The sequence below is a fragment of the Aspergillus neoniger genome (assembly GCF_003184625.1).
Source record: "Aspergillus neoniger CBS 115656 unplaced genomic scaffold BO87scaffold_21, whole genome shotgun sequence".
Lineage (NCBI taxonomy): Eukaryota > Fungi > Ascomycota > Eurotiomycetes > Eurotiales > Aspergillaceae > Aspergillus > Aspergillus neoniger.
In genome coordinates this window covers 454,089-481,878 of record NW_020291149.1, presented here as the reverse complement: position 1 = coordinate 481,878, position 27,790 = coordinate 454,089, and the positions used below count along the sequence as shown (strand labels likewise).

The 27,790-nt window shown below is 52.6% G+C and overlaps 10 protein-coding genes across 10 annotated transcripts in view; 3 read left to right on the top strand and 7 right to left on the bottom strand.

Moving 5' to 3' along the window:
- Positions 1 to 48: 48 nt before the first annotated feature.
- Positions 49 to 6,670, bottom strand: BO87DRAFT_377721 (anaphase promoting complex subunit 1). The gene has a single exon (XM_025623620.1). It carries the CDS (start codon positions 6,516 to 6,518, stop codon positions 243 to 245), a length of 6,276 nt encoding a protein of 2,091 aa, XP_025478596.1. The 5' UTR covers positions 6,519 to 6,670; the 3' UTR covers positions 49 to 242.
- Positions 6,671 to 6,999: 329 nt separating this feature from the next.
- Positions 7,000 to 9,036, top strand: BO87DRAFT_427218 (uncharacterized protein; the record flags this gene model as incomplete). Its single annotated transcript, XM_025627395.1, has 2 exons — positions 7,000 to 7,058; positions 7,122 to 9,036. 2 exons carry the CDS (start codon positions 7,000 to 7,002, stop codon positions 9,034 to 9,036), a joined length of 1,974 nt encoding a protein of 657 aa, XP_025478595.1.
- A 52-nt stretch (positions 9,037 to 9,088) lies between these two features.
- On the bottom strand, positions 9,089 to 9,444 carry BO87DRAFT_93798 (uncharacterized protein). The gene has a single exon (XM_025629684.1). It carries the CDS (start codon positions 9,342 to 9,344, stop codon positions 9,141 to 9,143), a length of 204 nt encoding a protein of 67 aa, XP_025478594.1. The 5' UTR covers positions 9,345 to 9,444; the 3' UTR covers positions 9,089 to 9,140.
- Positions 9,445 to 10,108: 664 nt separating this feature from the next.
- Positions 10,109 to 12,960, bottom strand: BO87DRAFT_93774 (translation initiation factor 2A). The gene is made up of 5 exons (XM_025629683.1): positions 12,853 to 12,960; positions 12,658 to 12,727; positions 12,514 to 12,585; positions 12,031 to 12,448; positions 10,109 to 11,958 (listed from the first exon to the last, which is right to left on the bottom strand). Exons 1-5 carry the CDS (start codon positions 12,875 to 12,877, stop codon positions 10,534 to 10,536), a joined length of 2,010 nt encoding a protein of 669 aa, XP_025478593.1. The 5' UTR covers positions 12,878 to 12,960; the 3' UTR covers positions 10,109 to 10,533.
- A 1,423-nt stretch (positions 12,961 to 14,383) lies between these two features.
- On the bottom strand, positions 14,384 to 15,349 carry BO87DRAFT_311491 (uncharacterized protein; the record flags this gene model as incomplete). Its single annotated transcript, XM_025619545.1, has 2 exons — positions 14,384 to 15,158; positions 15,279 to 15,349. The coding sequence occupies 2 exons, from the start codon at positions 15,347 to 15,349 to the stop codon at positions 14,384 to 14,386; spliced, it is 846 nt and encodes a 281-aa protein (XP_025478592.1).
- Positions 15,350 to 16,333: 984 nt separating this feature from the next.
- Positions 16,334 to 17,784, bottom strand: BO87DRAFT_416953 (glycosyltransferase family 8 protein). Its single transcript, XM_025626780.1, has 3 exons — positions 17,534 to 17,784; positions 17,037 to 17,472; positions 16,334 to 16,949 (listed from the first exon to the last, which is right to left on the bottom strand). The coding sequence occupies exons 1-3, from the start codon at positions 17,577 to 17,579 to the stop codon at positions 16,469 to 16,471; spliced, it is 963 nt and encodes a 320-aa protein (XP_025478591.1). The 5' UTR covers positions 17,580 to 17,784; the 3' UTR covers positions 16,334 to 16,468.
- Positions 17,785 to 18,446: 662 nt separating this feature from the next.
- Positions 18,447 to 20,444, top strand: BO87DRAFT_407736 (putative sucrose transporter). The gene is made up of 4 exons (XM_025626101.1): positions 18,447 to 18,722; positions 18,778 to 18,817; positions 18,886 to 19,207; positions 19,266 to 20,444. The coding sequence occupies exons 1-4, from the start codon at positions 18,580 to 18,582 to the stop codon at positions 20,423 to 20,425; spliced, it is 1,665 nt and encodes a 554-aa protein (XP_025478590.1). The 5' UTR covers positions 18,447 to 18,579; the 3' UTR covers positions 20,426 to 20,444.
- Positions 20,445 to 20,836: 392 nt separating this feature from the next.
- On the top strand, positions 20,837 to 22,604 carry BO87DRAFT_439367 (uncharacterized protein; the record flags this gene model as incomplete). Its single annotated transcript, XM_025627929.1, has 2 exons — positions 20,837 to 21,457; positions 21,530 to 22,604. 2 exons carry the CDS (start codon positions 20,837 to 20,839, stop codon positions 22,517 to 22,519), a joined length of 1,611 nt encoding a protein of 536 aa, XP_025478589.1. The 3' UTR covers positions 22,520 to 22,604.
- Positions 22,605 to 23,250: 646 nt separating this feature from the next.
- Positions 23,251 to 25,170, bottom strand: BO87DRAFT_361590 (uncharacterized protein). Its single transcript, XM_025621594.1, has one exon. The coding sequence runs from the start codon at positions 24,998 to 25,000 to the stop codon at positions 23,444 to 23,446; it is 1,557 nt and encodes a 518-aa protein (XP_025478588.1). The 5' UTR covers positions 25,001 to 25,170; the 3' UTR covers positions 23,251 to 23,443.
- An 836-nt stretch (positions 25,171 to 26,006) lies between these two features.
- Positions 26,007 to 27,790, bottom strand: part of BO87DRAFT_407733 (ESCO family N-acetyltransferase) — a gene marked incomplete at its 3' end in the record, with an annotated part of 2,292 nt that continues 508 nt past the window's right edge. The window contains exons 2-5 of the mRNA XM_025626100.1: positions 27,669 to 27,753; positions 27,522 to 27,598; positions 27,322 to 27,361; positions 26,007 to 27,222 (exon numbers count right to left, since the gene is read on the bottom strand). Of these exons, the coding sequence (XP_025478587.1) occupies positions 26,007 to 27,222; positions 27,322 to 27,361; positions 27,522 to 27,598; positions 27,669 to 27,753 (1,418 nt within the window). The remainder of the gene's footprint in view (positions 27,223 to 27,321; positions 27,362 to 27,521; positions 27,599 to 27,668; positions 27,754 to 27,790) is intronic.

The following is a 27,790-nucleotide window of genomic DNA, read 5'->3' as shown; positions in this document are numbered from 1 at the left end:
CCGGTACAGTAATGGTATCACCACCTCTCCAGAATCACACAAAACACACACACACATACACACACACACACACACTCTCTCTCTCTCTCTCTCTCTCTCCCGTCGCCACAAATCACATATCCATACATGCAAAGCAGAAAAAGAGAAAAATCGAACACCAGCCTCTCAGAGATCCTAACAAAACTCCACCCAGCCATATCATAAGCAACATATCAATCAACAACAACCCCACACTCAATCAATCATTCATAATCCCCAATCTGCACACCCCAAATCTTCCACCTCATCTCCTCAATATAATCCCTTCTTAGCCAAAGTCCATCCGAAGCACCGACTTGGCCCAGCAGACCCCCATTCTCAGATCTTTCCTGCTCCTCCCTCTGCCTCTCCGCGAAGCGTTCCTCAGCCGAAGACAAGGAAGACGAAGAGGAAGCATCAATCCAATTGAACAACAACCGTAACTGCCAGATGCGATCGCGGACTTCATCCGGATCAGCAGCGCGGCCACGCGCCGCCTGAATGGTATTCTTGACGATGGCCTCGAGGACGAGTTTGCTGTCCACGGCGGATTGGCGCAGCCAGGGGGCGTAAGAGAGGGCAGCGATGTTGCTGTTACTGGTACTATTGGTAGTGGGGAAGAAGGAAGAAGGAAGGACGAGGGACTTTTCGCGGACGTCCAGACCTTGCAGGGAGGGGAGATTGAAGATCCATTCCCACATGCTCTGGGTGGGGGAGGTAGGGGTGCGATTGACGCCGGAGGTGAGGAGGGTGGCGAGATTGGGCATCGCGGCTGGAGGAAGACCCTTGCCGTGGTTGGAGGCGGAGGTGGAGGAGGGGAGGACGTCTTGGGCTTCGCTGAGGCCGGAGAGTGTGGAGACGAAGACCGAGGAGCCGGTAGGGTTGTAGGTGGCTTTGCGGCGGAGGTAGATGGACTGGTCGCCCAGGTGGAATTTCTGGCGCAGGCTAGGGTCCTTAGAGAAGTCCAGGACCAGGGGCCAGTAGTCTGCGTTGCAGATCTCGACTCGGGTGAGGCTGTTGAAGTCGGGGAGAAGACAGGGTGCGGTGATCTTGCGGCTAATGCCGTCTTGGTTGGTTAGGGTGATAGGAATGGAGATGGGTCGACGGGTGTCGATGTCGCGCGGCACCAGGCAACGAGGCTCTGCGGCGAGGACCCAGAGATGCCTGAAGGCTTGTAGATGGCATTTGTTGTCCAGGACGGTTGTAGGGAAGATCGGGTACAGGGAGCAGATCAATGAAGCAATAGCCAGGTCGGAGGTGCCGAGGGTGTAGCTGCCGCCGCCTAGGAACAGTAGGCCCAGGGCCATATGCGCCGCCATATGGCTGCCGTAAGGAGTGTCAGCATCTACGCGGCCATGGAGAGACCGCAACCGACGGAACAGTGCCAAATCACCGGTGCCTGCCATGACAGCGGCGGCGGAGAGGGCCACGACGTCCTGGCAGTGCCGAACGGAGTTGCGAGCCAACTTGGCGTCATAGTTGACAGCAGGAAGTCTGCAGATGCGGATGAACTGGTCCAGATATGCGAGAAGCAGATCACGCACGGAAGTTTGTGCAGAGCCCGCATAGCGAAGGCCCAGGGTGAAGCACAGGCCAGCGATAATATTGAAGAATGGCATATCGTCACTCTTCAGTCGACGGACGCCGGTGAGGCGATACCGACGGCGGTAGACTGGCGGCAGGCTCTGTATGAACCAGTCATCCGTAGAACGAATGCTGTCCCACATAATGAGATGTTTGGCAAGAGTGCGGAGAAGGAAAAGATCAGGCCGAACATAGTCGAAGCGCACTGTGGTGTCTGGGATATCAATCTTCTGGGCCAGAATCTCGTCATTGGTCTTCATGAAGATGATCGCCAAGGCAATTGTAGCACCGGCCGTGGCCCGGTCCAGGACGTGCGCGAGATCCACGTTCTTTGTGCCCACTGCAACGGCCAACAACCTCTCCACGATGTGCATGTCGCGCATTCCTCGGAGGTCTTTACCTTTGGCCAGGTTGATAAAGCCAAGAGCAAGACCTGCAGCCAAGCGATATCCTTCATCGCGCAGGTCCTCGTGGGAGCCCTCCTCCTGCTCCACGTTTTCAATTTCTGACAGCATCACTTCACTCATTCTTCGATGCTGAGATCCACAGTACAGAAGGCCGATGCCCATAATGCCCGCTGTTTGTGTCAACGGCGACAGATTCAGTTCGGCAGCACCAAGAGGAAGCATCCGGGTGACATGGACGGAGAGAAGTCGAGTTATCAGGGTGTCCATGGTGCCCAGATACGAGGCTGACAATCCGAGCAACAATCCAATGGACGTCATTGTATGTTTGGGGGTGAGATATTTGAACGCCACCCACTTGGCCAATGATTTGAGATGCCCGTTCAAGCCCAGTGCCAACAAGAAGCCCGCATGTCTGTTAGTAAGCTCCTGGGGTTTGTTGAAAAGTATCCAGGACGTGTCAATGCCTTTCGAACTCTTCGATATAGCAAGGCCGGTAGAGACGCCGTTGTGGAAGAATGCCCAACACACTTTCTCCTCGCTGAAGGAAGCTCGGTCCGCGCTGATTGTCACGTTCGACGGTTTCATGACGCACTGCAGGGAGAACGAAGGAATTGGGAGCTTCTCCGTCAGCAATGGCAGTCGTCCGCTGAAGGTCAACATGGCCCGACCCGTGGGAATGGAGAGCGTCCTCAGCGTCACAAGCTGTACTACCTCTTTCTGGGCCTCTAGCAGGTCTGAGTCGGTCCATTCCGGCTCGGGTATGCACTCTGCAACCGGCGCTTTGGACTGATTCAGCAACCGAGCGGCGTCAATGAAACGCTTATCCTCACGGAAGATCAGCCTCGTTACTGAGAACCGGTCTGCCTCCGCGGAAGCTTCGAACGAGTTGGTTGCATCCACATCCAATGCAGAGGTACCGATATGATGTACATCGCGTATGGCATCGTGCGAGACTGCTGGCTGCAGCGAAGACGTGGCCGATGGAAGCCATGGCTTGTTCCTGCCCATGGAAATGCTCAGATCTTCGCGATCAATAAGCTCGAGCAGCGTTGAGCTCCAGGACGTGGTTGCATGCATTTGTGACTGCATAATCGCTTCGTACAAGGGAGCGCTGACACCTTCTGGAAAGCTCTCGATGATGCTTCTGGTGAAACCCCAACGATGAAGAAGCTTGACCCGGTCAAATGGTGCCGCGAGGTTATGTACTTCTGAGAGGAACCCGTCGAGAGCCAGCGTCCTTGGGGTGAGCGTAAAGCACTCTTTCCATAGCCTTCCTTTCTTTGGAGGTCTGTCCGGGCTGGTTACCAGGTTCAGGAGCGTGAAGAAAGATTCTGACGGTTGGCGCCAGGCGGTTTCCAGGTGAGCAAATATTGACGGCGGCGGGAACGGCTCTGCAGGGAGATCGAGCATTGAGATGCGAGTCTCCTCGAACTGCCAGCGGTCCATACTAGCCATCTCCATGCCATAATACGCATCTTCGGCCCATCCCCAAGACTGCCAGCCAAGCCACCCGCCAAGTTGGGCCAGAACTGGAGCTAGGAGACCCAGAGGCTTGCCCGATTGCTCGCTATCACAGATCGATAATTTTTGCTCCTCACGGAATAGATGCAACGCGACGAGTATAGTGCATAGTGCGGTGCCTCGTATGCTCTGGTTGAAGGATAACGCCGTGGGCAAATAGCCACCTGAGCCTACTGAGAGTGTGCCCCGAGAAGTGTTCAGAAAGCCCCTTGTCAGAGCAATGCATCGAAGGAGGTATGTGTTCGTTCGGCAAGTGGACCGGCTCGAGGGCACCTGGTGGCCGTGGCTTACTTCATTATCTTCAGCGTCTTGCTCAACTACCCAGGCCCACGAGCTACTGGCCATCCACGGTGCAACCACGCCCCCAGAGCCAGACTCCTGTTCTAACATGGTCTCCCAGCTCTCGAGATCGACGTGGCTTCCACTGCTCGACCTCAACAGCCCCTTCTTTCTGCGAGTCGGTTTGGCGGAGGTCCGCGGTTGATCACTGTCAATGAATTGGATCGCCATTGCAAACAATATTACTACCATGGCTGTCCATTCGAGATCGTTTTCGCTGGTCTCCCTTTCTTGAAGCCATGCCATAGTCTCCCACCAGGCAGCCAAAAGCCCGTCTCCAGCCTTTTCGTCCGATAAGGCAAACCGACAGACATTGAGCAGACGTTTCACCAGCTCATTGCTAGGTTCCATCTGGACCTGCAGTTTCACCTTCCGATTCTCGGAGTCAATTACATCGAACTTTCCTCTGGCTGCAGCATGATCGAAGCCTGTCACGGTGATCGGCGAGTCAGTCATTAGCCGTTTCACACCACTTTCCTTTCGACGGTTGCCAGACGTTTTGGAATTTATGCCGTATGCTTCGTGAAGCATGAGTTTCCGGGGCACCTGAATCGGAGTTGCTTTGCTCCACGGAGTTTGCAACTGCAATACCTGCTCGCCACCGTCTGTCTTCTTCAGGGTCAAAATCCGTGAGATTCCACCATCGACAATCTTGCAGGCATCCCATACATCTGCAAAGTGCTGTATTCCGGAGGCTTGGACGATCAATGATCGTTCTTCGGATAGCGGGTTTTTCTTTGGCTTCTTCGAGAATACCGCGTCCTTCTTGGATACCGCAGCTTTGTCTGCTCGTAGGCTGACGACCGTCATTGACTTTGCTTCTTGATCCACCAAGTAAAGCGCTAAAGCCGCAGTACTTCCAGATTGCGCATTACCGTACTCTGACGGACACAAAGTCATGATTCTGATTTGTCGAGCTGACGGCTTTGACTTGACCGGTGTCTGGAAGGAGACCGAAAACTTTGAAGAAAAGCTTTCAACTTTGGAAAGGAAGACCTCTTCGGGCAGACCTGACGCCGCATGGTTCAAGTCCATATTCTCAAATCCTTCGAAAAGACTCTCGTTGTTCAGCTCTTCAAGCAGTCTATCGACTGGTGCGTCGACAAAGCTACCGGTAGTGCTATACGCTGAGCCATTACCAGGTGGAATAGAACCCCTAGGGTTGAAGCCAAAGCTACCTCGAGTACTTCCAGCTCCAAGAGATTGTCGAAAATTGCCATGTGGCATGGAGCTCGATTGACTGCCTGTGGCTAAATCGGAAAACGTAATCCTATCCTGGCTGGCGGCCAGGTCCGCGCGTGCAAGGAGAGAGCTCACTCGTCTTGATGTCTTGAGTGGCACACCAATGTCCCCAAAGTCTTGACCCAGCTTGGACGCCAGGTCGTCATCATCCGGCTTGCCTTCGACGGAGTATTGCGAAAGCGACAACCCAGACGTGTTCCACCCATCACTTCTTGGGCCAAAGCTTTCTCTAGCACCCGATGGACGACCAGCGGGTGTGGTTGTCCCCGTCGTCATTCCAAAGTGCGAACTGCGTCGCTTCGAACGAGTGCCACCCGTGTCTCTCCTCTCCTTCTTCTTCGATGAGGGCGCAGTCTCGTCTTGTCTATAGTGAGCTGTCCATATCGTGTACAACCCTGTGTTAATATTGACGGTTACCACGAGGATCAAAGGACCGGTGGAAAGCCCCCGATTAGAGCTCGACAATTCATCTCTTGGAGATACATAGACAATTGCATCCGCTGGGTCAAGAACATCCAATCCAGAAGGTCTGGTTGAGACACTAGTTTGTAGCCAACGAGACGACTGGTTAGTCACAACGAGTCCCATTTCTGAGTGCGGATCCATAAGAGAGAACACTCTGGGCATGTCGGCATGTTTGCTTGTCCGTGGCTTCAGGCCAGGTTTGGGGGCAGGGGAAATTGTCAAGGATGGGCGTTTGGATTTGCCAGAAGGTATGTCCAGCGACTGAGATGCACGGAAGTCAGGTAGGGATGAGACGAACGAATTCGGCGGCGCTGCTGGTAGCGAGGTATTGGATTCCTCCTCGTGTAGTTTTCTCTGAATCAAAAGGCCCTTGGGGGTCGCAAACACCGAATCAACTTCGAACGGTAGGGGCACGACATGGCTGTTCCCGGCAAGAAAGAAGATGTGAGCCTGGGATTTGAGGACGACGACCAAGGCTCGCGCATTGTTCGCGTCTGTGCCGCTATTATCGCGAGAACTTTCGCCATTCTGACCCAGCATCAACAATGAGCCCTTCGATATCCCAGCACTAAGATGATCAGGCGAGCCTCGACTGCGGCGTGAGGTACTGCCTGGCTGCGCTGCCTCGCCTTTCAAGGATTCCGAGACACTTGACTCGGACCTCTTGATCTTTCCCACCGCAAACCTCGTCAACAAAGCATGCCTGATCTCCTCCTTTTCTAGATCAAGCCGGAACACTCTCTTGACAACCCCCGCTCGTGACCAAACCGCACAGCTTCTTGTCCAAACAATCTCATCTTCGACCGGGCCGTTGGAGTCTCGATCAACGCTCGTTGTCCATGAATAGAGCTCCTCCGAGGGATCGGGAGGCAAGAGTCCTTCTGCGACGAGGAATGCGATGGCCGAGGGCTCATGCAATCCGAGGGATCGAACTGTAGCCATTATCGGTGTATATCGTCGGGCGTAGCGGTAGAAATTCTGGCAGTGCGAGCCAGAGGCGATATCATGCCCATTGTCAGGTTAGACCATCAAACAGGCAGGCCAGCGCGCTTGACGGATCAACGACAATGGGCGTTGTTGGGGCGTTGTTGAGGTGGTTGCGGCGTGAGGGGAAGCAAAGGCAGGCTGTTGCTTGGAGACGCGATGGACGCGGCGGGCCAACTTTCCATCCTCAACTCAGCGGCTTTTTTCCTCCGCGGCCTCCCCAAACTTCCTTCTCTTTCACCTTCTTCCTCACCACCCACCCACTAACTGCCTTTCTCAACGCTCGCTCTTCTATCATACATGATTATTCTTAGTTTCTTCAGCTACAGGTCATAACCACATCTCTATCGCTAAGCTTGGTAACACAATCTGCCTGTTGGCGGCGTCGGTCTCCCTTTGAGCTCTGTTCTTGACCGTACAAACAACCGCCACCACAACAATGCCGTCCTTCCCATCTCGACCTCTGGTAAGGCCTAGGGACGATGGCCTTCAATTAAGGTAGATTCAAATGCCGTTCTAGGCCGTGACAGCAACCCCGTGCTTACCAGACACTCCATCTAGCTACCAACTCCCTCATCGTGTGCACGCAGCTCAAGGCTACCCCCTCCTTGCCCCCAATGGCTCGTCGATCGTTGTTTACGGTTATGAGACTGGACTGAAGGTAGTCTGGAGAGGAGGAAGACAGTTTTCCGCCGAGAAGCCTTCTGCGCCGAAAGTGGACAAACCACAGAAAGCCAGCAACGCCAATGATGATGCGGTCATGATCATCGATTCCGATGACGAGAGCATGGCAGAGACCCAGCACACTCAGCAAGATGAAGAGCCCACCTATCAGTTCGAGGAGGATGAAACCGAGGTGGACCCCTTCCACCCTTACGACGATGTTTTACGCCAGATTGATATACCCCTTGGAAGCAGAGTCCTCCAGCTGGCTGTGCCTCGTGTCCTCCCTGAAACAGCGCGCTCTTCGCTCGATCCCTTTCCCCCGGTCCTGAAGAAGGACATCATAGTTGCCGCTGTGTGCGCGGACTATTCTACTCGCATTGTAACTCTGCCTTTGCTTCCCCCTCACCCCACGCAGAGCGATTTCGGAATTCAGACGATCTCAATCAGCGGTGGAGTATCGCACCAGGAGATCCCGCGGGGAGTCAGCATCGCATTCACCTACCAAGAATTTGATCAGCAAGATCAGGATACATCTTCAAGCCGTGGTTCATCCCGCTCAACTACAGGAAGGTGGGATCTCCTCGTCGCGACACATTCGGCTGAGTCGTCAGGCCTCTTGATCATTCATCGGATTCCGGTCGCAGAGGATGAAAAGGCCCGCGGCACAGTATATCGTCTATGCGATGATGAGATTGAGACTAAGCGACGAAACTTGCCCGCCCCTGCTGTGAATATCTCTTTCAATCCCTCGGGTTACCCTGCCCTTCGACACTCCACGTTGCTCGTCGCATTCCACAGCGGATGTGTCAAGGTATACTCCTGCTTTTCCACAAAACCACTCAAGGCCTCGCGGAGGTCGTCCGGGGCTCAGAGCGAGTTTGAGACAGTCGACACGGAAGGGAGGTGGTTGATCAGTCTTTACCCCGGATTCGAGCAGTCTGCTTCGGGGCTCCCTCGGCGGAAGATCATCACTCACGCGGAATGGGTGCTTGGAGGTCGTGCCATCTTGGTCCTCACATCTGATGGCGAATGGGGTGTCTGGGATTTGGAAGGGGCTGGCCCCGGAACCATCAAGGGTCCGCTTCAGCGACAGTCGAGTGTACAGGGAGTGACGGGAGGCTCTTCGACAACGTTCTCCGTCAGCGGTAGGATTCTAAGTCCCCTGCCTGGCGCCAGTCGGTCTGAAACAAGCGGACCTTCCTTCGAACAACGGCCCAAGTTTGCGCCCTTGACGCCATCTACTAAACGTCTGCGCGAAGACACGCTGCTCAAAGGCGCCTCCGTTGGCACAGCCACCCCATCCCTGAGTGGAGGAATCTCGGTGTATCAGACTAACTCTTGGAGGGACGCGCTGCCCGATGAATCGATTTTGCTGCAGCATGGAAACCAGAGCGCAGTCATTCCCAGTCTGCTCTCCTTGTGGCGCAACGCTGTCAAGGCTAGTGGTACATTTGACTCATCCAACCGCTGCCGGGTGTCTCCTCTCCAAGATATCACCCTAGTAGGAGAGCGCCTGAAAGGCATCGGACACCTCCCTGCGGCGCCCCGCTCCACACGCACACAGCCATTTGACATGCTTCTCACGGCCGAGCATCGACTCGTGATTCTCGCCCCACGGTTGACTGAACCAGCACCAGCACCCGTTACCGAATACATCCCCGAGCCGCCCACCAAGGAAACAGACCAGCAAATGCTCCAAAGGGGCCAGCTCGGCGTGGAAGGAATGGACCGACTCCTAAGTGGCATGGCGAGCACAAATCGGTCCCTCCGTATAGGAAGCCCCGTCAAGCGGACACGCGTCTTTACTTGAACAGACGCAAGGTCAACAGCAGAACAGCCACCTTCCCTTCCCCACATATGCTCAACATGTTCCTAACAAATGAAGCTGAAATCAAGAACAGAGATACCCATCCATCAACTTGCACCTCTCTTACCTCTTTCCTCTTTTCCACCCGTAGACCCCATTCCCACAAACTTCGCACTGCAAGGTGGAGCGCAAGGCGAGGTCCATGCCTTGAAATCCCTTCCTTCCCACCCTTCCTCTCCCACGATCCCTATCGTGCGAGAAAGAAGGGGGCCGGGTTCGAAAGGATAAGCTCTGTATCGGTCGCGAGACATCAACCATCACATCCCATCATCCAATCTTCGTCCTCTAGGACCTCTTAAAGGACAAGAAATCAACCCTCCCCACAGCCGAGTTATCATTAAACCCAGCAACCACCCCATCCTCAAACATCAGATTGAGCCCTCTGCTCCTTTCCCTTCCTCTCCCTCGTGACTCGATACTGATCTATCCGTCTGTTTTTATTCTCTGTCTATGCGTTCACGCAGGGATGGAGAGGTGCTTCTGTATCTCTTCATCTGGATGGAGTTTGGATGGAATTATCTACATCAGTATCAGATACGAGTGGATGGGTTAGGGACTGCTGGTGTTGGAGGTGGGGGTTGGGTAAGGGGGGTTGAAATTGGTGGGAACATATTTGTTTTTGTGTTTTGTTTTTGTTTTAGTGTAGGTCATAGGTCTGTCTGTAGATGTATGGTCAGGAAAGGATTATCAACATAAATCAAATTGCTTCTCGATAAGTTGTTTATATCTCATACTTCATTTGCGAAACCACTGTCAAGGACAATCGTCGTAGAGTAGTACTAGTGACTGGGGGAGCATTCAAACATATATATACATTTGTCCACGGATCAACCCACCTGACAGCCAAAGGAGAAAAGCTTGTGAGGATAATCATGGATTCAATCAGATTCAAATTAGTAACCTGTTTACTATATATTGAAAGCTACCCAAAGCGTATCCTCATACGAATGATTGGGATGAATGGGAACATAACCAAATTACTACTAATGTATACTGAGTGTTGCACGGAGGAAAGTAAGGTCTAAGAATCATCGTTCTGTCTCTTCGCTTCTTCTTCTTCTTCTTCTCATTTATTTTTCTTTTTGACTCTTTCGGTGTATGTATATACAGATATACAGGGTAAAATAGCTAATGTCACCCCTCGCTGAACACAGTTCTAACACACCAGAAAGCTATATCATCGACATCCATCCAGATCAGATCAGAGAAGATAATACTCCGTCACAGCAAACAGACCAGCCAGAGCCACTGGACAATATGTACAATTCATACAGGCAGCCAGCCAAGAAGAGAAAAGAAAAGTAAAAATCATGATATAGTGTAAGGGAGCAACGCCAACAGCGCAGAAACCGGTGCGCATATTTCCAAATGGTTGTTGATTGAAATGCTGTTTAGTAGTACTCCAGATCCATGACCCAATAGGATATGGGTGCCTCTGCTCTATCCATTGTAGCCCAGACCTTCGAGCTCCTTGCGCACCGACTCTTCAGTCTGGATCTTCTTCATCTGCGTATCCTCGAGCTTCTCTCCACCGGCAAGGCGCATTTTCAGCTCGTCGATCGCGCGGATCTTCTTCAAAAGACCGCGAATCTTCTTGTCCTGCGCGGAGTGAGCACCGCTCGCGTCGGCTGCTGCGGCGGCGGCGGCAGCGGCAGCAGCAGCGTTGTTGGCATTGGCATTGGTCTTGGGTACCTGAGATCCATTGGCCTGGCCACCGTTCTTGCGCTCATTCTGACCCTTGGAACGGTTGTCACCCTTCTCGCCGCGGCGGTCCGGGCTCGGCTCGTCCTCACCATCCTTCTGCTTCTTGGCTTCACGCTTCTTCTTGTTGCGCGCAGCGGACTTGGACAGCTTCTCCGGCTGGTCGGCACCAGGAGGCAGAGCGACTCCACCTCCAGGAGCGGCTCCCGGAGGAAGGAATTCCTCGGCCGGCTCGGCGCCCGGCACCTCACGTCTGCGCGTCCGGCCAAATCCGTTCGTGGTGTGAACGGTAGCACCGCCACTGGCACCATCCCGAACAAAGACCGCGCCGCCCTGATCCTCGCGCTTGAAGGCGAGAGGGGTGAGCTGGCCGCGAGCACCGGGAGGCCGGTACGCACCGGCGGGCTTGACCGGAGCCTTCTTGGTGCTCAGGTACGCCACGGCGGAGGGGTGGGGGGTCGGAAGCGGGCTGAACGGATCGCCGAGGGGGTGCTGGATCAGCGACTGGGGACGCCAGCACACATCGTAGAGCTCGTTCATGTCCTCGTTGTACATCAAAGCACCGCTGACATGCCAGATACGGATGCCATTGTCGACTCTGAGGCGAGGGCTGGTGGTGGCCGTCAGGATATACTGACCGTCGGGAGACCAGTTGCAGACACTGGCGTTGGAGGCTTCGACGGTGGCGATCTTGTGGAAGTTCTTGTCCATGTCGTAGATGTCCATCTGACCGGCCAAGTTACCGAAACCAGCCACCAGCACGAATCGTCCGTGGGGCGAGAAGAGGATGGTATTCCGAGGGGCCAGAGCGAAGGTGTGCTTGGGCACACCACGGAAGTTGAAGATGGTGGTCTTCGCGGGCATGTAGCCGTACACCACACCGAACTCCTTGGAGTTGGGAGACCAGGTCACATCGTGAATAGGTCCCTCCTTATCCAAGTCCACACGAGAGTCGAAGCCACCACCAGCACTGAGCAGGTAGAGAGTGGTCTCGCCGTAGTAACTCTTGCCCGACCGATCTACGTCTGTCTGCGCAAGCACGATCAGGGTGGTACCCTGCTCGTTCCACTTCAGCTGGACCTTGTCGCCCTTGAAGAAGGTCTTCTGCGAGACGGGGGCTCCAAACTGAGGCACCAAAAAGACCTTGACAGCAGCGGGTTGTCCCTAAGCAGCAATTTATTAGCTCTGGAATAATGATAGTCTTATCGGGGTTGTAAACAAGTGCACCATACGTACCTTGCGCTCAGGAATGAAGACGGCCACAGAGTGGTTCTTGCCAGGAGCGACGGCAAAGTCCGCAACCCCCTCCACACGCAACTTATTCCAGACCTGAGACAAGTTCTCGCTCTGGTAGAACTGGACTTCGTTGGTGACGACCCGGGCACAGTAACGCTCGTCGGAGGTGTATTGAAGGTTCCAGCCCGTCTGCGACTTCTGGACGAACTTGCCCACAGGCGTGTCCACATCGCCGTTCTCGGACGACTGCACGACCTGCCAGACCTTCAGATTCTTGACGGCATCGCCGTTGGCATCCTTTGAAGAGCGTTGCCAGGTGATCAGGTAGGTTCCGAGGGGCGAGAATCCCAGCTCGAAAACGTTATCAGCAGCGATGGTCGAGACCACATGTCCGACAGAGGGATCGACGATGGTGACCCTAGTAAGCAACTTGTAAGTTTCCTTTCCTCCTTTATCGGTTTGAGTGAGAGTCGGTTGACGTACTTCTCTGGGGATGCCCATGCGAAATACCGGCCGCAGGGAGAGTAAGCGCTACAGCGAAGGTTTCCTTCGGGTCTGCAAACAGAAAATCAGAAGATTAGCAAGCTATTCGGAGTAGAAAGATCGAACGAATTAGACGTTACATACCTTTCGAACCCCGACAAAGGTTCATAAACTGGGGCGGCATCCAAAATGCCAACGCCCTTGACCGTACGGTCTGTAGCTAGTTAGAGTTGCCCTTGAACAGCAGAAGAATTCCCCGAGAAAGTAAAGCGATGTTTTCTTTTTCTCGAGTCCTCTATTATAGGATGGGACGAAGAATAAAATTGTGGGTAGACTCACAAGCAAGCTGAGTGGGAGCTGCCATTTCGAAATGTCTCTCAACGTTTCACTCTGGTAGGACGAAACACGTATTCACAAAAGCCACGGGAGCAGCTAGAGGCGCGCGCGCAGACGGTGCTAATGCGACGGACCAGGGAATATCACAAAACCCAGGATCTCAGTGGTAGAAGAAGAGAAACGTTCCCCGCCACTTAGGTAGTGTGTAACAGGGCAGCAGAAAAATTGCACGGATAGTCTTCGGAAGAGTTCCAGCGGGAAGACTGAACGGGAATATTACTACCGGGGGGTAGAGATAACGAAGACGAAAAGATAGATCGAGAGTGGACAAGGTGTAAGATATTGGCCGTTGGGAGGTTGAAAGCGTGGCGAGAAGTTGTGGTCTGGAGTGCCGCGAAACACACAAACACACACAAAGACTCAAAAGTGGATGGCAGCGAAGCTTGGCGGGATTGAACGAATACCTCAGTACGAGTCTCCGGTTCCGAAGGGGAATTTCTCGATGCTTGACAAGTCAATGCCAGCAATGACAGGGACAGGAAGACAGTCGGGGTTGGAGGGAGGAGGAGGGGGAAAGGAAGTTGAAAGGGGGTGGGGAAGGTGACAAGAGGAAGAGAGAGAAGAGGAAGAGGAAGAAGAAGAAGAAGAAGAGGCGCTGAGAGAGAGAAGCCAGACTGAGGGAGTGAAAGGCTGAAGGGGGGACCCGCGATGGAATCCCCTCTCCCCATTGGGCGATCTCGGCCCCAGTTCACCAAGTTCCAGTTGAATTGTTGCTCGTTTTTCGCCTCCATTTATTCTTTTCCCCAACTACTACTTTTTCTTAAGTTGTTACTACTTGCCGCAAATCAATTATTACTTCCTAGATTAATAGATGACTACTATGTTTACTGCTTTACATGGAAAGTACTGTCAGAGGGACAACAAGTAACAGAGATCCCGGGAGTCTAGACTTTTGGCAATTGTGAGGGAAAAGAAGATTCGCCCCGATTCGCCTGTTGGAGTCAATCTGGTCCTGCTCCGGTCGGAATGGAGATCCTCCTCGTTGGACCCGTAATGCTTAGATTAATCTAATCCCAATTAACTTAACATCATCGTAGTTTCGTCAAGACTGGCTGGTGGGCATTTTCAATTGCTTCACAAATAACCTGGAATAAAAATGAAATAGAATAAATAAATGAAAACAAATGACTCGCTGCTAGCTAACTATTCTACAAATATTCATTGATATCCCGACTTTCCCCTCTCACTCTCTCTCTCGTCCTAGAGAACCATGTAAATAAATGACCAGAGCCCACAAAAGCCTCCCTCGTCAATAATGATCTTATCCTCCTTTCTCCCCCCTTCCATCAAAAACATGTCCCATTCTTTTTCCGTACAATTACAATGCCAAAAACCCTTGAACTTGATTGAAGCTTGAAAATACTTGGCAGCAACGCCCGTAATCCTATCCTTTTGACAACCCGACCTTATGGACATCGGTCTGTCTGTTTGTCTGTCTCCCTCTTTCACTTACAAAAGAAAGCAAACTAGTAACTCAAAAAGTCGGCTGCTCGCCACCTTGAGCGGGAGTGGCCAATCGCGGGGTCCTCACCGTGGTGTCAATCACATCCGAGTCGAACGTCATCCCATCGACCATCCGCGCATCTTGTGTAGGTTCTGGTGTCACGGATCCGGTCGGCGACTGGGTCGACAGCAGCATCGCGCCCTCCCCAGAGTGTTGCTGATGGTGGGATGCGAATGCGCTCGCACGGCTCACTCCAGGGCTGCCCAACGAGGTAGGTCGATGTCCCGATGATGTTCGGTTCAGCAGCGGATGTGAAGTTGGTCCACTAATGGTACTGGCACCTTCGCCGAATGCCACCAGGCTAGCGTCGCCTTCATCGCTGTAGTTGCCTACACTGGACGTCCCGTCCTCCGGGTACTCGCTCATTCGGTCTGCATCGAACGCATCACTGCCACTGGCCCAGGTCGTGCGGGCGCCCACGCTGCCTGTCGCACTGGCACTACCTACCGTACTTCTTTCTTTGACCCCAGATCCACTGTCAAAGTAGCCGGGGTATTGAGTCCCTGCCATCATGCCCGAGGGCTGTGGAGTGCCACCCGCTCGAGCCGTAGCCACTCGTTCCAGGCCTGCTAGACGCGAGATACGGTCGGCGCGTTCTGCTTCCAGCGTGGTAGTGGATGTAGCAGATGCGGAATGGGAGTGGTGGGCGTGACGACCGTGGGGAAGAGGCTGACCCTGATGGCCATCTTTAATGGCGGTTGTAGACAGGGCCGACAACGAAGTCGTGCCGGAGTTCGGGGTCCCTCTAGTGCGTCGCAAACTTCTTGTCAGCCTGATCTGATAATGGTACTAAAGAAATGAAGATAAAGGCGAAAGGCTGCATGACACAATCAGAATGAAAGCTTGAACAAGCTGGGGAACTTACGGCCCCATGTCTGATGGAGTCACTGGGTCCGATGGCGGGGGAGGGAGATTGATCAGAGTGGGAGTAGTCATTTTGTCCTGATAAAGCTCGGTTGAAGTTGAATATTCACAAAATGTAGGGACGTCTGCCCAAAGTGAAATGCAATAAACGATAGAGGTAGATGGCGCGATATAATGAGGGTGTGGTCCTTCAAGGAGATGCAGCGGTAAGGGTGTCGATCTGGATGCGAAAGACTAGGGGAAGCAAATAACAAGATGGTTTGAGAGAAGAGACGAATGGATCTGCGGGGCAGTGAATTGGCTGGTCTACTTATGATAAACCAAGTCGCGTAACAATAAGAGACGGGGGGGAACCGTGGTAAGAGTTGGGAGATCGCAATGGGGGTTTTTTAAGTTTGGGTGCGGAGGGTCCAAAGCCAGCTTGGTGGTGGTAGTAATAGTAGTACTGTGGACTAAATAGTAACAGGAGGGTAAGTAGTAGTAGAAGTAGTGGCAGTAGTAGTAAGTAGTTAGTAGGAGGGAAGTAAATGAATGAATGAATGAACGGGTCAGTGATGAAAGTGAGGCTGTCGGTGGGCCAGCACCATTCATTCAAACCTTCAATCTGAAGCAGATTCGCCTTCTTTCTTTTTCTTTTTTGGTTTTCTTTTCTTAGAACACTGTCTCCCAGCCTCAATGCAGGTCCATTCCAGGCGTCTTCTAGTGGATGTTTCGGAAAGCCATCGTCAGTTCCCCGCGGTTTCGGAGGGGGCATTTTCCCCTGGAGGTGATTATGACTAGTCCAGTACTCCGTAGTACTCCGTAGTATGATGATGAATGCTTGAACTCGGCTCCCTCTCTATGCCATGGTCCCAAAAGGGTTTAGTCTCTCCCCCAGCAGCCCCTGACGTCACCCCCGCCGCTGGCATTTCACAGACCAATCAGCATCGGGCGCGGGGCTCGACACCTGGGAGCCTGAATGGTCGGGTTCCGAATGCAGCCTCCCACTACACCTCTCTCACCCCAACCTGGAAAGAATGTACGCCATACTTGCATTCCCGTTCCATCTGGACCCTCGAAGAATGACTCTATTATTGTGGCATTGGTTTTGTATGGTGACAGGTCTAATGTACTGTGATAGCGCTGCGGCATTCACTTGTTCGAGAAGGGGAACATAAACATAAGTTGAAAAATAAGATGTAAAAAAAGAAGTTAGAAGTTGTCATCCACCCCTCTGGCCTTTTCCTCCTTCACTCTCTCCTCCGTAATGTCCCACCACCAGCTGTGTGGCGCTTCCCGGCTTGAGCGAGGTTCGCGACCCGACCGGACAGCCTCGCTCTCATCCCATGGTTTGGGGTTGAGCAAGTAGTGCATATTCTTGACGCTCTCGTCTCGCCAGATCGCATCATGAATCCCCTCCCACCGCATGGTTTTGAGCGCATTGTAAATGTATGGCAGCGCCACCCATCGCCCAAAGAACACATCTGATAGCAGGGATTGATCGGCAAATTCATAGTTGGTGGTCGCAGATGAGGACAGCTGCGCCAGAATCTTATCATAGACTTCGTGGGACGGATTGACCACCTGGAGACCGCCGTTGGGGATACCCAGCCCGGCCGTGGGTGATGCGCCCTCTGTTTGCGCGACATCCGGGGTGGCATGCTGGGATGTGTATGCGCAATTGGATGGAATCCTGGACAATGGTGCATTAGTATTTGTTTACTTGTCGGATAAGTTGTGTCCTCGTAGGACTCGGGAATGGAAGATGGATAGTCCATACCAATCAGGAGGGTAGTGCGGCTTCTGCAGCGGGTTACAGACACAAGCATGACTGGCGGCAAAAACACGAATCCCTGTCCCAGCCAGGGCTGGAGGGTCTAGCTCGAGCTCCATCAACTCATCCATGTTGCGGAGAATCATCATGTCACTGTCCAGCTGCACAACGCGCTCATACTCCACAAGAGAGAAGGGCGTAAGTTTGCTCCAGCAGTCATAGAACCGCACATCATTGACGTAGTCCTTGGGAACCGAGGGCAGAAGATAAGGGACACGCTGCTTCAAAATTCCACGGGCATCAAGAGCAGCATGACCTTCCGCCGGGAAGGAGTCCGTGTAGAGAGCAATCAGCGGATATTTCGAGCCCACTTTACGGAGGGAGTATTCCAGGGTCAGTAGCCCCGACAGGTAGGCAGTGTTTGTAATTAGAGTTGTCCATACTGAGATGTGTTAGCTATGAGTGCTCTCGAAGAGTTCTAGTGCCATGGTTGTGGACAGTACCTTTTGTCGCATCAGTTATGCGGGGGGCACTGGTATTGTGGGCCATGGCCGGAAGAATATAGATGCTTCAATTAGAACCGAGTCGCCGAATGAGAGATTTGCACACCAGGATTCACGCTGGACAGCTGCCTGGTATTACTTATGGCGAATTGATACTCGCGCTTGCAGTTCCGGAGACGACTTTGTCAGGCACTGAACAGCAAGAAGTCAGAAGAGGGGAAGGAGTGAGGGACGTGGGGATTGAGGACGCGGTCGATGACTTCGGGTCATCGGGAACCTCTCATCATCACGGAAGCCTAACCGGCTTCGTCTTAGTGATATTCACCATCCTTATCTCGATGACACCATTAGTCAGGGATCGGACATGGAAAAATCTCGAAGCTTTAGATATTAACATTACTACTATGCATAGTAGATACTAGATAGATATTATCTGTATATATTCCCTGCTATCGAAAGAGTGGGCCCGCGGCTGAAGGTGTTCTTCACTAACGATAAACAAGAAATGAGAAAGTCAAAAGTAGCATCTTACATGGATACGATAACTCTCCACTGTTACTACTTACAGTTCTTATCAAACACTTCCAAATTAGCCTGCTTGATATACGGAGTACTACTCATTACAGTACAGTACTCTCCGAACAAGAGCAGTTACAGCATAATATTGCTTACTAACATGCATTAGGTAGTTATGCTCCACATAACAGGAGACACATTTCCTAAGAACTCACTGTTCGATCTAATATTAATCATGAAACCAGACTATTTATTGCATATAAATACTATTAGTTGTGGTCTGCAACAGATCTTTGCCTGTTCGGGATCAGGCGGTCAGTCCCGTCCATGGAATCCTCTTGATGCCTGGGGATATTAATGGCTCTTCTTTACTTTTTCTTTACTCCGCCCCGAGCCCGGAGAAAGTAAACAACCTCCTTTTATCAATTCCACCCTCAGCCATCATTCCTATTAGTTTCCACCTGCTTTGGAGTTGAACAGCTCTTCTACTGCTAGCAAAGAGACTGATAAATGCCCGATCTCCTGCTCTCATGACGGAGCGCAGCAACGAGGCGGAGCCTCTCATCCGCGATGGATGGGTGCCGCCGGACTCACATGTACCGCCAGATGCTTCCCCTGACGAGGCATCCAAGAGCAGCGCATACCTCTTCATACTGACCCTAGCCATGGGAGGGTGAGTACTTAATGGCAAGAACTTGCTTCATTGTCCTCATTGACCCGTTTCCTAGTCTCCAAATTGTCTATTCGATCCAGCATTCCAGTGGATCAGTAAGTTGTAAACCTCGAGAAATTAAGCAAAGTATCAGTAGCTAATTTAGACATCACTTATCCTATAGCCGTATCTTCTATCTCTAGGAATGAGCAAAGCGCTGCTTGCCTTTGTCTGGATTGCAGGGCCCCTTACAGGCACTCTTGTGCAGCCTTACATTGGCATCCGAAGTGACAATTGCCGCATCTCCTGGGGCAAGAGAAAGCCGTTCATGGTATTCGGTGGCGTACTCTTAGCTATCTGCCTGCTAGCTCTGGCGTGGGTGCGAGAAGTAGTGGGTGGCCTATTTGGCTTGTTTGGCCTTGATGTCCAGGCAGGTGAAACCAAAACTGCAGTCATTGTGGCTGCAACGCTCTTAATGTACTGCCAAGACTTTGCCATCAACACTGGTATGATATCCACTCTATCTTGGCTCTCCTGTAACATAATTCTGACATCCTGTCACAGTTCAAGCAGCCACCCGGGCTTTCATTGTCGATAATGCCCCGGCTCATCAGCAGGAAGCGGCAAATGCCTGGGCAAGCCGTCATGTCAGCGCAGGGAACATCTTCGGCTTCATCATTGGCGGTTTGAATCTGCCGAAGATGATTCCATTCCTCGGAAATACACAATTTAAAGGGATCAGCATAATCGCTAGCGTCTCACTGGCAATTACTCTATCCATCGGTTGCGCTTATATCAAGGAAAAGGATCCGCGTATGGAGCCGTCTTCACCTGCCAGTTTAGGGTTTGTTTCATTGCTTCAGTCCATTAGAGACGCAGTTCATCGTCTTCCGTTGCGCATTCGCCAGGTCTACATTATTCAGGCTGCAGCATGGTATGGGTGGTTTTCGTTCTTGTTCTACGCCACCACTTACATAGGGCAGTTGTATGTGAACCCTATCTTCGAAAGGCATCAAGATCTATCGGATGATGAGATCAACAAGGTATGGGAGGATGCTACACGCATCGGTACTTTAGCGATGCTTGTGAATGCACTAGTGTCCTTTGCAGCGAGTATCATCCTGCCAATGCTGGTTGTTCCTTCAGAGAGGCAAGTGGCAGCTGAAGCGAACACTAGTTCAAGCAGCTTTCGCTTGAAGTTAAGGATCCCTGGTTTATCACTACGCCGTGCATGGCTCCTCTCTCATTGCCTATTTGCCATCTGCATGTTTAGCACGTTCTTTGTTTCCACCCCGGGGCAGGCGTCGGTGATGACTGGAATAATCGGCATTGCCTGGGCTGTCACAGCGTGGGCACCCTATGCCCTTATCGCGTCTGAGATCGCTCAAGATGACCCCGGACGACCGGCACATCGTCGAGAGAGATCCGGCGAAGTAGAAGGAGCAAGTATTCTGCCATATGTTCAGGAATCTGACGAACCAAGAAGGACAGAAGAAAAATCAGTAAACCAAGCTGGTGTCGTCCTTGGTCTACATAATGTCGCTATTTCCTTCCCCCAGATCATTTCCAGTGCGATAGGCAGCCTCATCTTCAAGGCACTGCAGAAGCCACGGGGACAGCCTTGGGATACCAGCACAAGCTGGGTTATGAGGCTTGGAGGATGTGCTGCCATTCTTGCAGCTTGCCTGACAATGGGGCTCCACGAGCAGTCTAGGAGAAAGTAGAACACATGATGGCCACCGCACAATCTCGGTATCTCACTTGGGACTAGAAATTACAAATAGATCTTGGTATTCGACATCTTTCATTATCAAAGGCCCCTCAATGCCTTCATGTGCCTGCCGACCGTTGGTTTTTGGCAGCATCGTAGCGGCACTCAAAGCTGGAGGAGTTGAAGCGCCTCGTTCTGTTATTGCGATCATGCAAGGCGCTGGAAAGCCTCGTGAAGGGGATCCAGGCGCAATCAACATGCATTCTATTTGCGGAGATGAACATCGATGGTGTTCTCAGCCGGAGTCCACTCGGATCCTGCGACGACGGCGGTCGATGGTTGGCGGCCGAGGCGCTCAGATGCATTAGCGCAGCAACCCTTCATCATCCCCTCAACTTACTTATCCCAGGCCCCTCCAGAGATCATGAGCTCGCCTTCGATGTCAGTCAAGAGTATCGTCGCTCGGCTGCTCGCTGGGTTCAGCCTCCAAATGGATGTCTCGTCAACTGTGGCTACCTGGCTCTCTCTTGCCGTTACGGTGGTAGGGCTGGGCTCCATTGTCACTCAATTCGGGACGATCATCGATCAGACTGACCCCTTCCACACCCTGCGAGACGTACAACACCTGGGCCGCTGGCGGTTCTGGCAGCCACATGTACCATGGTATAGAGTCGTGAAGCCCCCTCTTGTCGGGCCTGTAATCAACGCCAATTTGCCATGCGGGCTCTGTGGCAGAAAGACCGTTCATGTCAGTCGGCGGCCACTCGCGCAGCCAACAGGTAAGGCTGCATGGTCTATCCTGCTCAACGTCATTCATCCACCTTCTACCACCCTGGAACAGCCCTCCCAGACCGGCTCGTTAGTCTCTACCAAAAGCCCCGTCAAGACCGAGCACGTCGTGACCCTCTCGGGAGAACCGCCAGTCCAGCTGCCAACCTGGGATAGCCTCCCTCGAGGCCCTCTCACCAAGCACAAGCTAACCGCTTGCACGGTCATTTCTCGCGCAACCCTCATGGCTCTATTTACCGTAACCAATGCTCGACCAGTCTTCCGACACAGCGGCGCATCTGGCCATTGAGCCGCATACGCCTCCTACTGCGGACAATGGTACGTCGAGTGGCCCATTGGTGACGCCGCACACGTCCACTTCGCGGCCCACGATTCGCACACTCTAAACAAAGACGTCTACCCCCCGACCTTTGAAGTCCGTGTCGACCGCTGTCTGCGCATGCTAGCCGGTGTCATCGAAAGCCCCGCGTCCTCTCCACCATTCAAATGCGCCTTCCCCGGCCGCAAAGCATCGGGCAGGTGGGTTCTCGAACACATCGTGCGAGGCTTTGGCGGCGCCCACGGCAGCAGACACCTCTACAACATGATTGGAGGCAACGTCAATGAAGTCGATCTCCTATTGATGAAGCCCGTCACTGAGGACACTAATGACTACGACATACCAGAGCTACAATCCAATTCCACCACTCTCTCCCTCCCCAGCACCGAATCCAACCCCCGCCACCAATCCACTACCACCACTACCACCCACTCCGTAACTCTACACATCCCACCCCACGAAGCCACCATCCTCAACACCTGCCTCGACTACCTCCCATGGTCCTCCCTCTCATGGTCCATCCACCGCGGCCCCCGCGATATCCTCCTCGCCTTCGCCAAACCTCGCATGAATCATTACCGCGCCCAACTCGCCCATACCCTCCGCACCACCGTCTCCACGCACGCAGATTATCTCATCGCCCGCGGCTGGGACGCCCAGTTCGTCCACAATGGCAGCATGGCCGATCTAGCCGCGGGTGCCGTGCTAGCCGGGAGCGGCAATTCCGGGGACGCAGTGCGTATTGTAACGGATATAGCGGCAGTGTGGTATGAGGGGCGGAAAAGAAGGACTGGTGATGGGTTAGATAGTATAGTATCATTCGATGAGACCATGTTTTGGAGAGTTCCTCACCAGCCGGGGGAAGAAGTAGGTGGAGAGAGGGGAGAGTTAAGTTCCATGGCTGTTGTGGCGCTAGTCAAGTTCTTTGTTTTGGAATGGAGTGTGGAGTTGGATTATCAGATGTATCATGATTTGCCGTTGGAGTTGTATTTGGGATGATACCTTATACATATCTCCTTTTTCTTTTCCTTGTTGAATCTTTCTAGAGGGGTTTGCGGTTATTGATATCGTGGTGGTGATTTATCATGCTGAAAAATGGACAGAGAAATAGAGTGGTATAGTAACCCATTTCCATTCTTGTTTTTAAGTAGTCAAATTTATCCAGTATATTATCCTCCTGTGAAGGGATTGCATGCGCGATTTCTCTCTCTCTCTCTATAGTAGAGAAGGGAATCAACGGTGTTATACCTACTAGTATTCAGTAGATGTAGTACTAGTAGTCCTTGTGACTGTTGATAAATATAAATTGTAAGTTGAAACTAGCGAACTGGTCGTGTGACTATAGTAGTATCACATATATGGGCTACTCGAGATATGTACCATCTGCTAGTATTCATTATGAGTAATTGGACTCCATCAACTAAGTGATTGATTCATTGATCAACCATATTCAATACATGCATACCTTTCCTAAACAACTGAATAGTATGCGTTGGGAGAGCATTGCTACCAGCATAGTAGTAGTACGTGCTAACCATGGCCTCTCTATGCAAGTCTGCAGTCAAACTCTTGTCTGGTGGCTATGGCCATCATACAAACTCAATCCGGTCCAAAAGGAGTTGACCAAAGTCTCTCGGGATTGATTTAGGAATAGTACAACACATGCATAGTTTGCATACCTCACTGACCCAACAGAAACGTATACTATTTTCAAGAAAGGAGGGGATACCAAAAAAAAAAAAAAAAATCAAGCGCTATGCTTCATCACTCGTTCACGTTCACGTGCCCATATACACTCTTTCAGTCACTCTCACTCCCTACGATGCCTATGCCTAACTTGGGGCTCATTTGCTCTTGCTGCAAAAGAACAGACAAAAGCGAGATAAGGATACGAAAAAAGCCAAGCCCCATACTGGGCTGGGCCTATTGGCTGGCCTTTCGGCTCTCGTAATGCCCGCGCAGATCATCTACTTCTTTCTGTAACCGGGTCAAATCGGCCAGGATATCATGGGCGTTCGATGGATGGGGGACGAATTCGTCCTGTGTTGCTGGCGCTGCTGGTGCCGCTGTTGTCTCGTCGGCTGGTCTGCCCGATCGGAGACTCTGACCAGTGCTGTCAATGCTGTGGTTGCTGGATCCGCGAGACCGTCGCGGCGGCGGAGGTGGAGGAAGAGGGTTGTAAAGCGAGGTCCGCTTCGTCGACGATCCAGTTGACGTCGAATGTGACATTTCTGTGGGCGACACTGGTGCGGCTGCAGAGGGTTCCGGGCGCAGGGTTGAAGTCGCAGTATGCATGGGCTCCTCGGACGGATTGCTGCCCGCGCGAGACTCTCGAGTTCGTGATGGGTTCAGTGACCAGCCGCCTGGACTGGGCGGCGGAGATGATGACGATGATGCCGCGCTTGAGTCCTGTGCCACATGGATGGATAACCGTAATGGGTTGACTTTGGACATTGTGGTCTTCGACCGTCTCATCTGGCTGTGTCGTCGGCTCAGCGGTGGAGTTGGCGGTCGCTTATGCTGCGATTGACTCCGCCGAAGGGACTCCGCCGACTGCTCAGTCGACCGCGGTTCGTCTTTGGGCTTTGCGGAGAAATAGTCGGACCCTGATTGGGAGGGTCGGGGGGAGTAAGATGGCTCAGATGGGGAGCCATGGAAAGAGAAGCGGTTGGTCGTCTTGCCAGGGGTAGTTTGGGCGAGCGAGGGTGTGATGCCAGGGCTAGGGGCGATCCGTTTCCCATGATGACTCTTGGGCGGAGGCGGAGGTTTCCGGTCCCTGTTACCTGGACGGCTGGCAAGAGGACGTGAACTAGGATCTAATGATGGGGTCAAGCCCGACCCAGCTCGAGTAGCTGGACCGGTACGCAGGTCGGACGGCCGAGATACATCCGTGGAGCTGCTGTCGGGCGTCCGGGTGCCTCCGTAAGACGTGGATGAACGCGTCGACACATTCGAACCAGCTACGGGCGCATTCTCGCGAGGCGTGCCAGCCTGTTCCGGGTCTACTGGACGATCATGGGTGCTCCTCTGCGCTGGGAGTGCAATGGCTGTGGGCGGCGCGGATCTCCTGGAGGATAAGGCTGGGTCTGGAACGGTCCTGATCGATGGCAGGGAGCGATCATCGTCCCGAGAAGGTAGGTGAGCGACCTGGTAGGTGCGTTTGGAATCTAATTCATCAATGTCCTCCTCTTCCTCCGCCTCTCCATCATCATCGGTCGCATACGACTGCTGGTGGAAGGGGTCCGAAGTAGACTGGTCATCGGAGGACGCCGTATCGTCGGGATCCGGGGTCAAGGATGCGGGAGGGGTTCGAGGGACAGAGCGGAACGAGGTGGAAGGGAAGGTCACGGAGGGAGCGGGTTTCGAGGGATACGAGGTAAAGGAGGGCTGAGGCAGAGACTGAGGTAGAGAAGGCGCCGGAGCAGGAGCAGGAGCAGGAGCAGCGAAGGTGGTATCTAGGGTGGAGGAGGTCAGCATCATGGGTCAGGGACAGCTCCGTCCATCTCGTCCGACCAGCACGCGACGAACGGTGCGCAGGAACCGGAACCGCCGGACGGACTCACTCTCGGGCTTCTTAGGGCGGAAAGGATTTAATCCAGACATCGCGGAGGAGAAGGGCAGCACTGACCATGAGAGCAAGGAGAAAGGAGGGGAGGGATTGATGGAAGAGAAGGGGAAGGAAGGGAAGAGGGAGGGAGGGAGAGAGAGAGAGAGAGAGAGAGAGACGGAGAGGGCAAGTAGCGGAAGTAAGTCAACAACTGGAGAAAGAGAGAGAGAGAGCGCCTCTCGGCCACAACCTTACTTTTAGTATTTAGTTAGTTACTACTGCTTAGTCCTAGTTTAGTTCCCTTTGGCTTTTACTTTCAAGGTTCCGCGGCTTCCAATACAGGGTTCATAAACTACTTTGAACTACTAGATGTGCATACATAGTATAGTATATGTCGGTAAATAGTAGTTCTCACATGCTGCATTCTGCCTGGGTCGTATTTGCCCTCTCTTCACTCCTCATATTCACGGTCACTCTCACACTCACATATTGAAAACAAAAGAGAACACGGATAAATGATAAAAGAGATAATAATATCGGTGGTAAGAAATGAATAAAAAAAGAAAATAAGAAATAAGGATATATATGGTACAGTGAAGAATGGTAGATCGGTAGTCGAAGAATATACCAAGCCACGCGGAACCCGACGGACCCTCCCAATAAACACCTCTTCCAGTTATACAGTCAGTTAAAAGAAATAAGAAAGATAAAAAAAAAAAGGAAAATATCGAATGAACGCGTGCAATCACAAATGGTCGTCACAAGAGTAAGCCCTCCCTCGAAGGTCAATGCCCGAGAAAGCCTGGGTATCAACTCGCCCGTGTATCACGAAAACAATGTCCGCCCGTCGGTCTTCCCCCTCCCCCTTTCAGTCCTAACCATGCAAGAAGAAATCAAATGCAATCTCTTGTTTCTTTCCGTAGTCTATCGTCGTTCGTCTTAGCTTTCCTCGTAAACATGCCACTCTTCGTTGCCGAAGAATGACTGCGCCAGCCCCTTGCCGCTCTCGGTCGGTTGGCTGAACGCCACCTGCTCCTTGGGGATTTCCATCCCGTAGATGAAGTTGCTCACCACGCAGTCTAACAGATCCATGGCAATGCCTTTCCGGCGTGAAGAGCCCGATGTCCATATGCGCGAAATGCCCACGATGGCCGGGTGCCTTTCCTCTCCCACCGTGACCGACGAGTCCGGTCCATTGCCCGAAACGGCCGACTTCTTGACCGGCCGTGACTCCCAAATCCGCTCCGTCAAGCATGCCCCTACACATCGACTGTCCTTCATGTGCAAAAACACCTTGTACCGGTCCACTTTCTCCGGTACTCCGTCCTGTTGCAGATGCTTGGGCGCTTCCGTTTGACTCCACAGAACCTCATCCTCGATCGTCGGGGACGACAGCTCCTTGCAAATGACCTCCAGCACCTTCTTCGCTTGGTTCTTCGCGGTCGGCGATGCCTTGCGATCCACGATGACCACATATCCCTCGTCAAACCGTGTAGCTTCGTAGACCCAGCGTGATGCGTTGGCCCGCATGAAGGCCTTCCCCAGATCTACCCCTGTGGAGTTCATATCGTGAAACTTCTTATGCAATGCCGCATCCTCCGTATTCGACGGCACGTACTCCATACCACAAGTTGCACACGTCCTCCGTACTTCGTGGCCCAGGTCGATCTGCATCTGCTTCAAGACCGGCGGCTGCTGCGGCTGCGGCGCTTTCTTCTTGGGCGGGTCCACCGAGGCGCGCACGCTGTTAGAGTTGACCTCGGTGAGTGGGGTGCCATTGGCGGTGCCGTTGGTGGTAGTGCCATTCGTAACGGGGGTGCCATTGCTGGCATCCTTGGTGGCGGACTGTTTACGCTTCAGGAAGGCAAACGTGGGTTTCCGCGTGTTGGCGGGAGGGGGGCTTAATCGCGGTGGGGGAGAAGATGGGGGTGTCGATAGATCATCTTCCTGCGTGCCTTCGGAGAGAAGAATAGAATTGCGACGCGACGGACTGGACATGATGGCGGCGGAAGACTCGCGGATGGCATATTGGATGCTATTTTCGGCTTCGTCGGAATCATTGCCGGATTGAACGCGTCGTTTTTTGGCGGCAGGCCGTTGGTCATCGTCGTAGACGCGCCAAAGTGGCCGTCCGTAAGTTTTCATCATGAGACCTCTGCGTGGGGGGAATCAAGAGGGGAGCGTGTTAGTTGGGAGTGGCGGCAACCAAGGGATAAGGGAATTAAGGAGCAGGGGCATGATTTCAACAACGTACCGCTTGAATGAGTTTGTCACAGTCCACGGCATCTCCCTTTCTGATGTACCAGAGGCATTCAAGCGAGGTAAAACATTTATGGCAGAGGTCGTAATTCTAGATGGAAGAGAAGGAGGTAGGAAGGAGGAAATTAGGAAGAAGAAGAAATCGAGAGAAGCAGGGAGAGCCGATCGATGATGCAGTGGAATGAGCTGCCTGACGGAATGCCAGGAAATTATTATGGATTGGGAAGGGCGGATTTGGCGGTCGCCGATCGACGGGAAACGCGTGAGAATCACTGGTCTAAACCACATTCAGTCATATTGCTGCCTTTTCGTTTTTTACCCTTTATATAGTTAGTTAGTTACTCACCAGCTGATGAATGATGAGGATGAGGATGATGATGATGATGATGATGACACGGATGAGAGTGTGAATCAGCAGAGGCAGCAGCTTATATTTATTCCCTTTTTTTTTTTTTTTTTTTTTT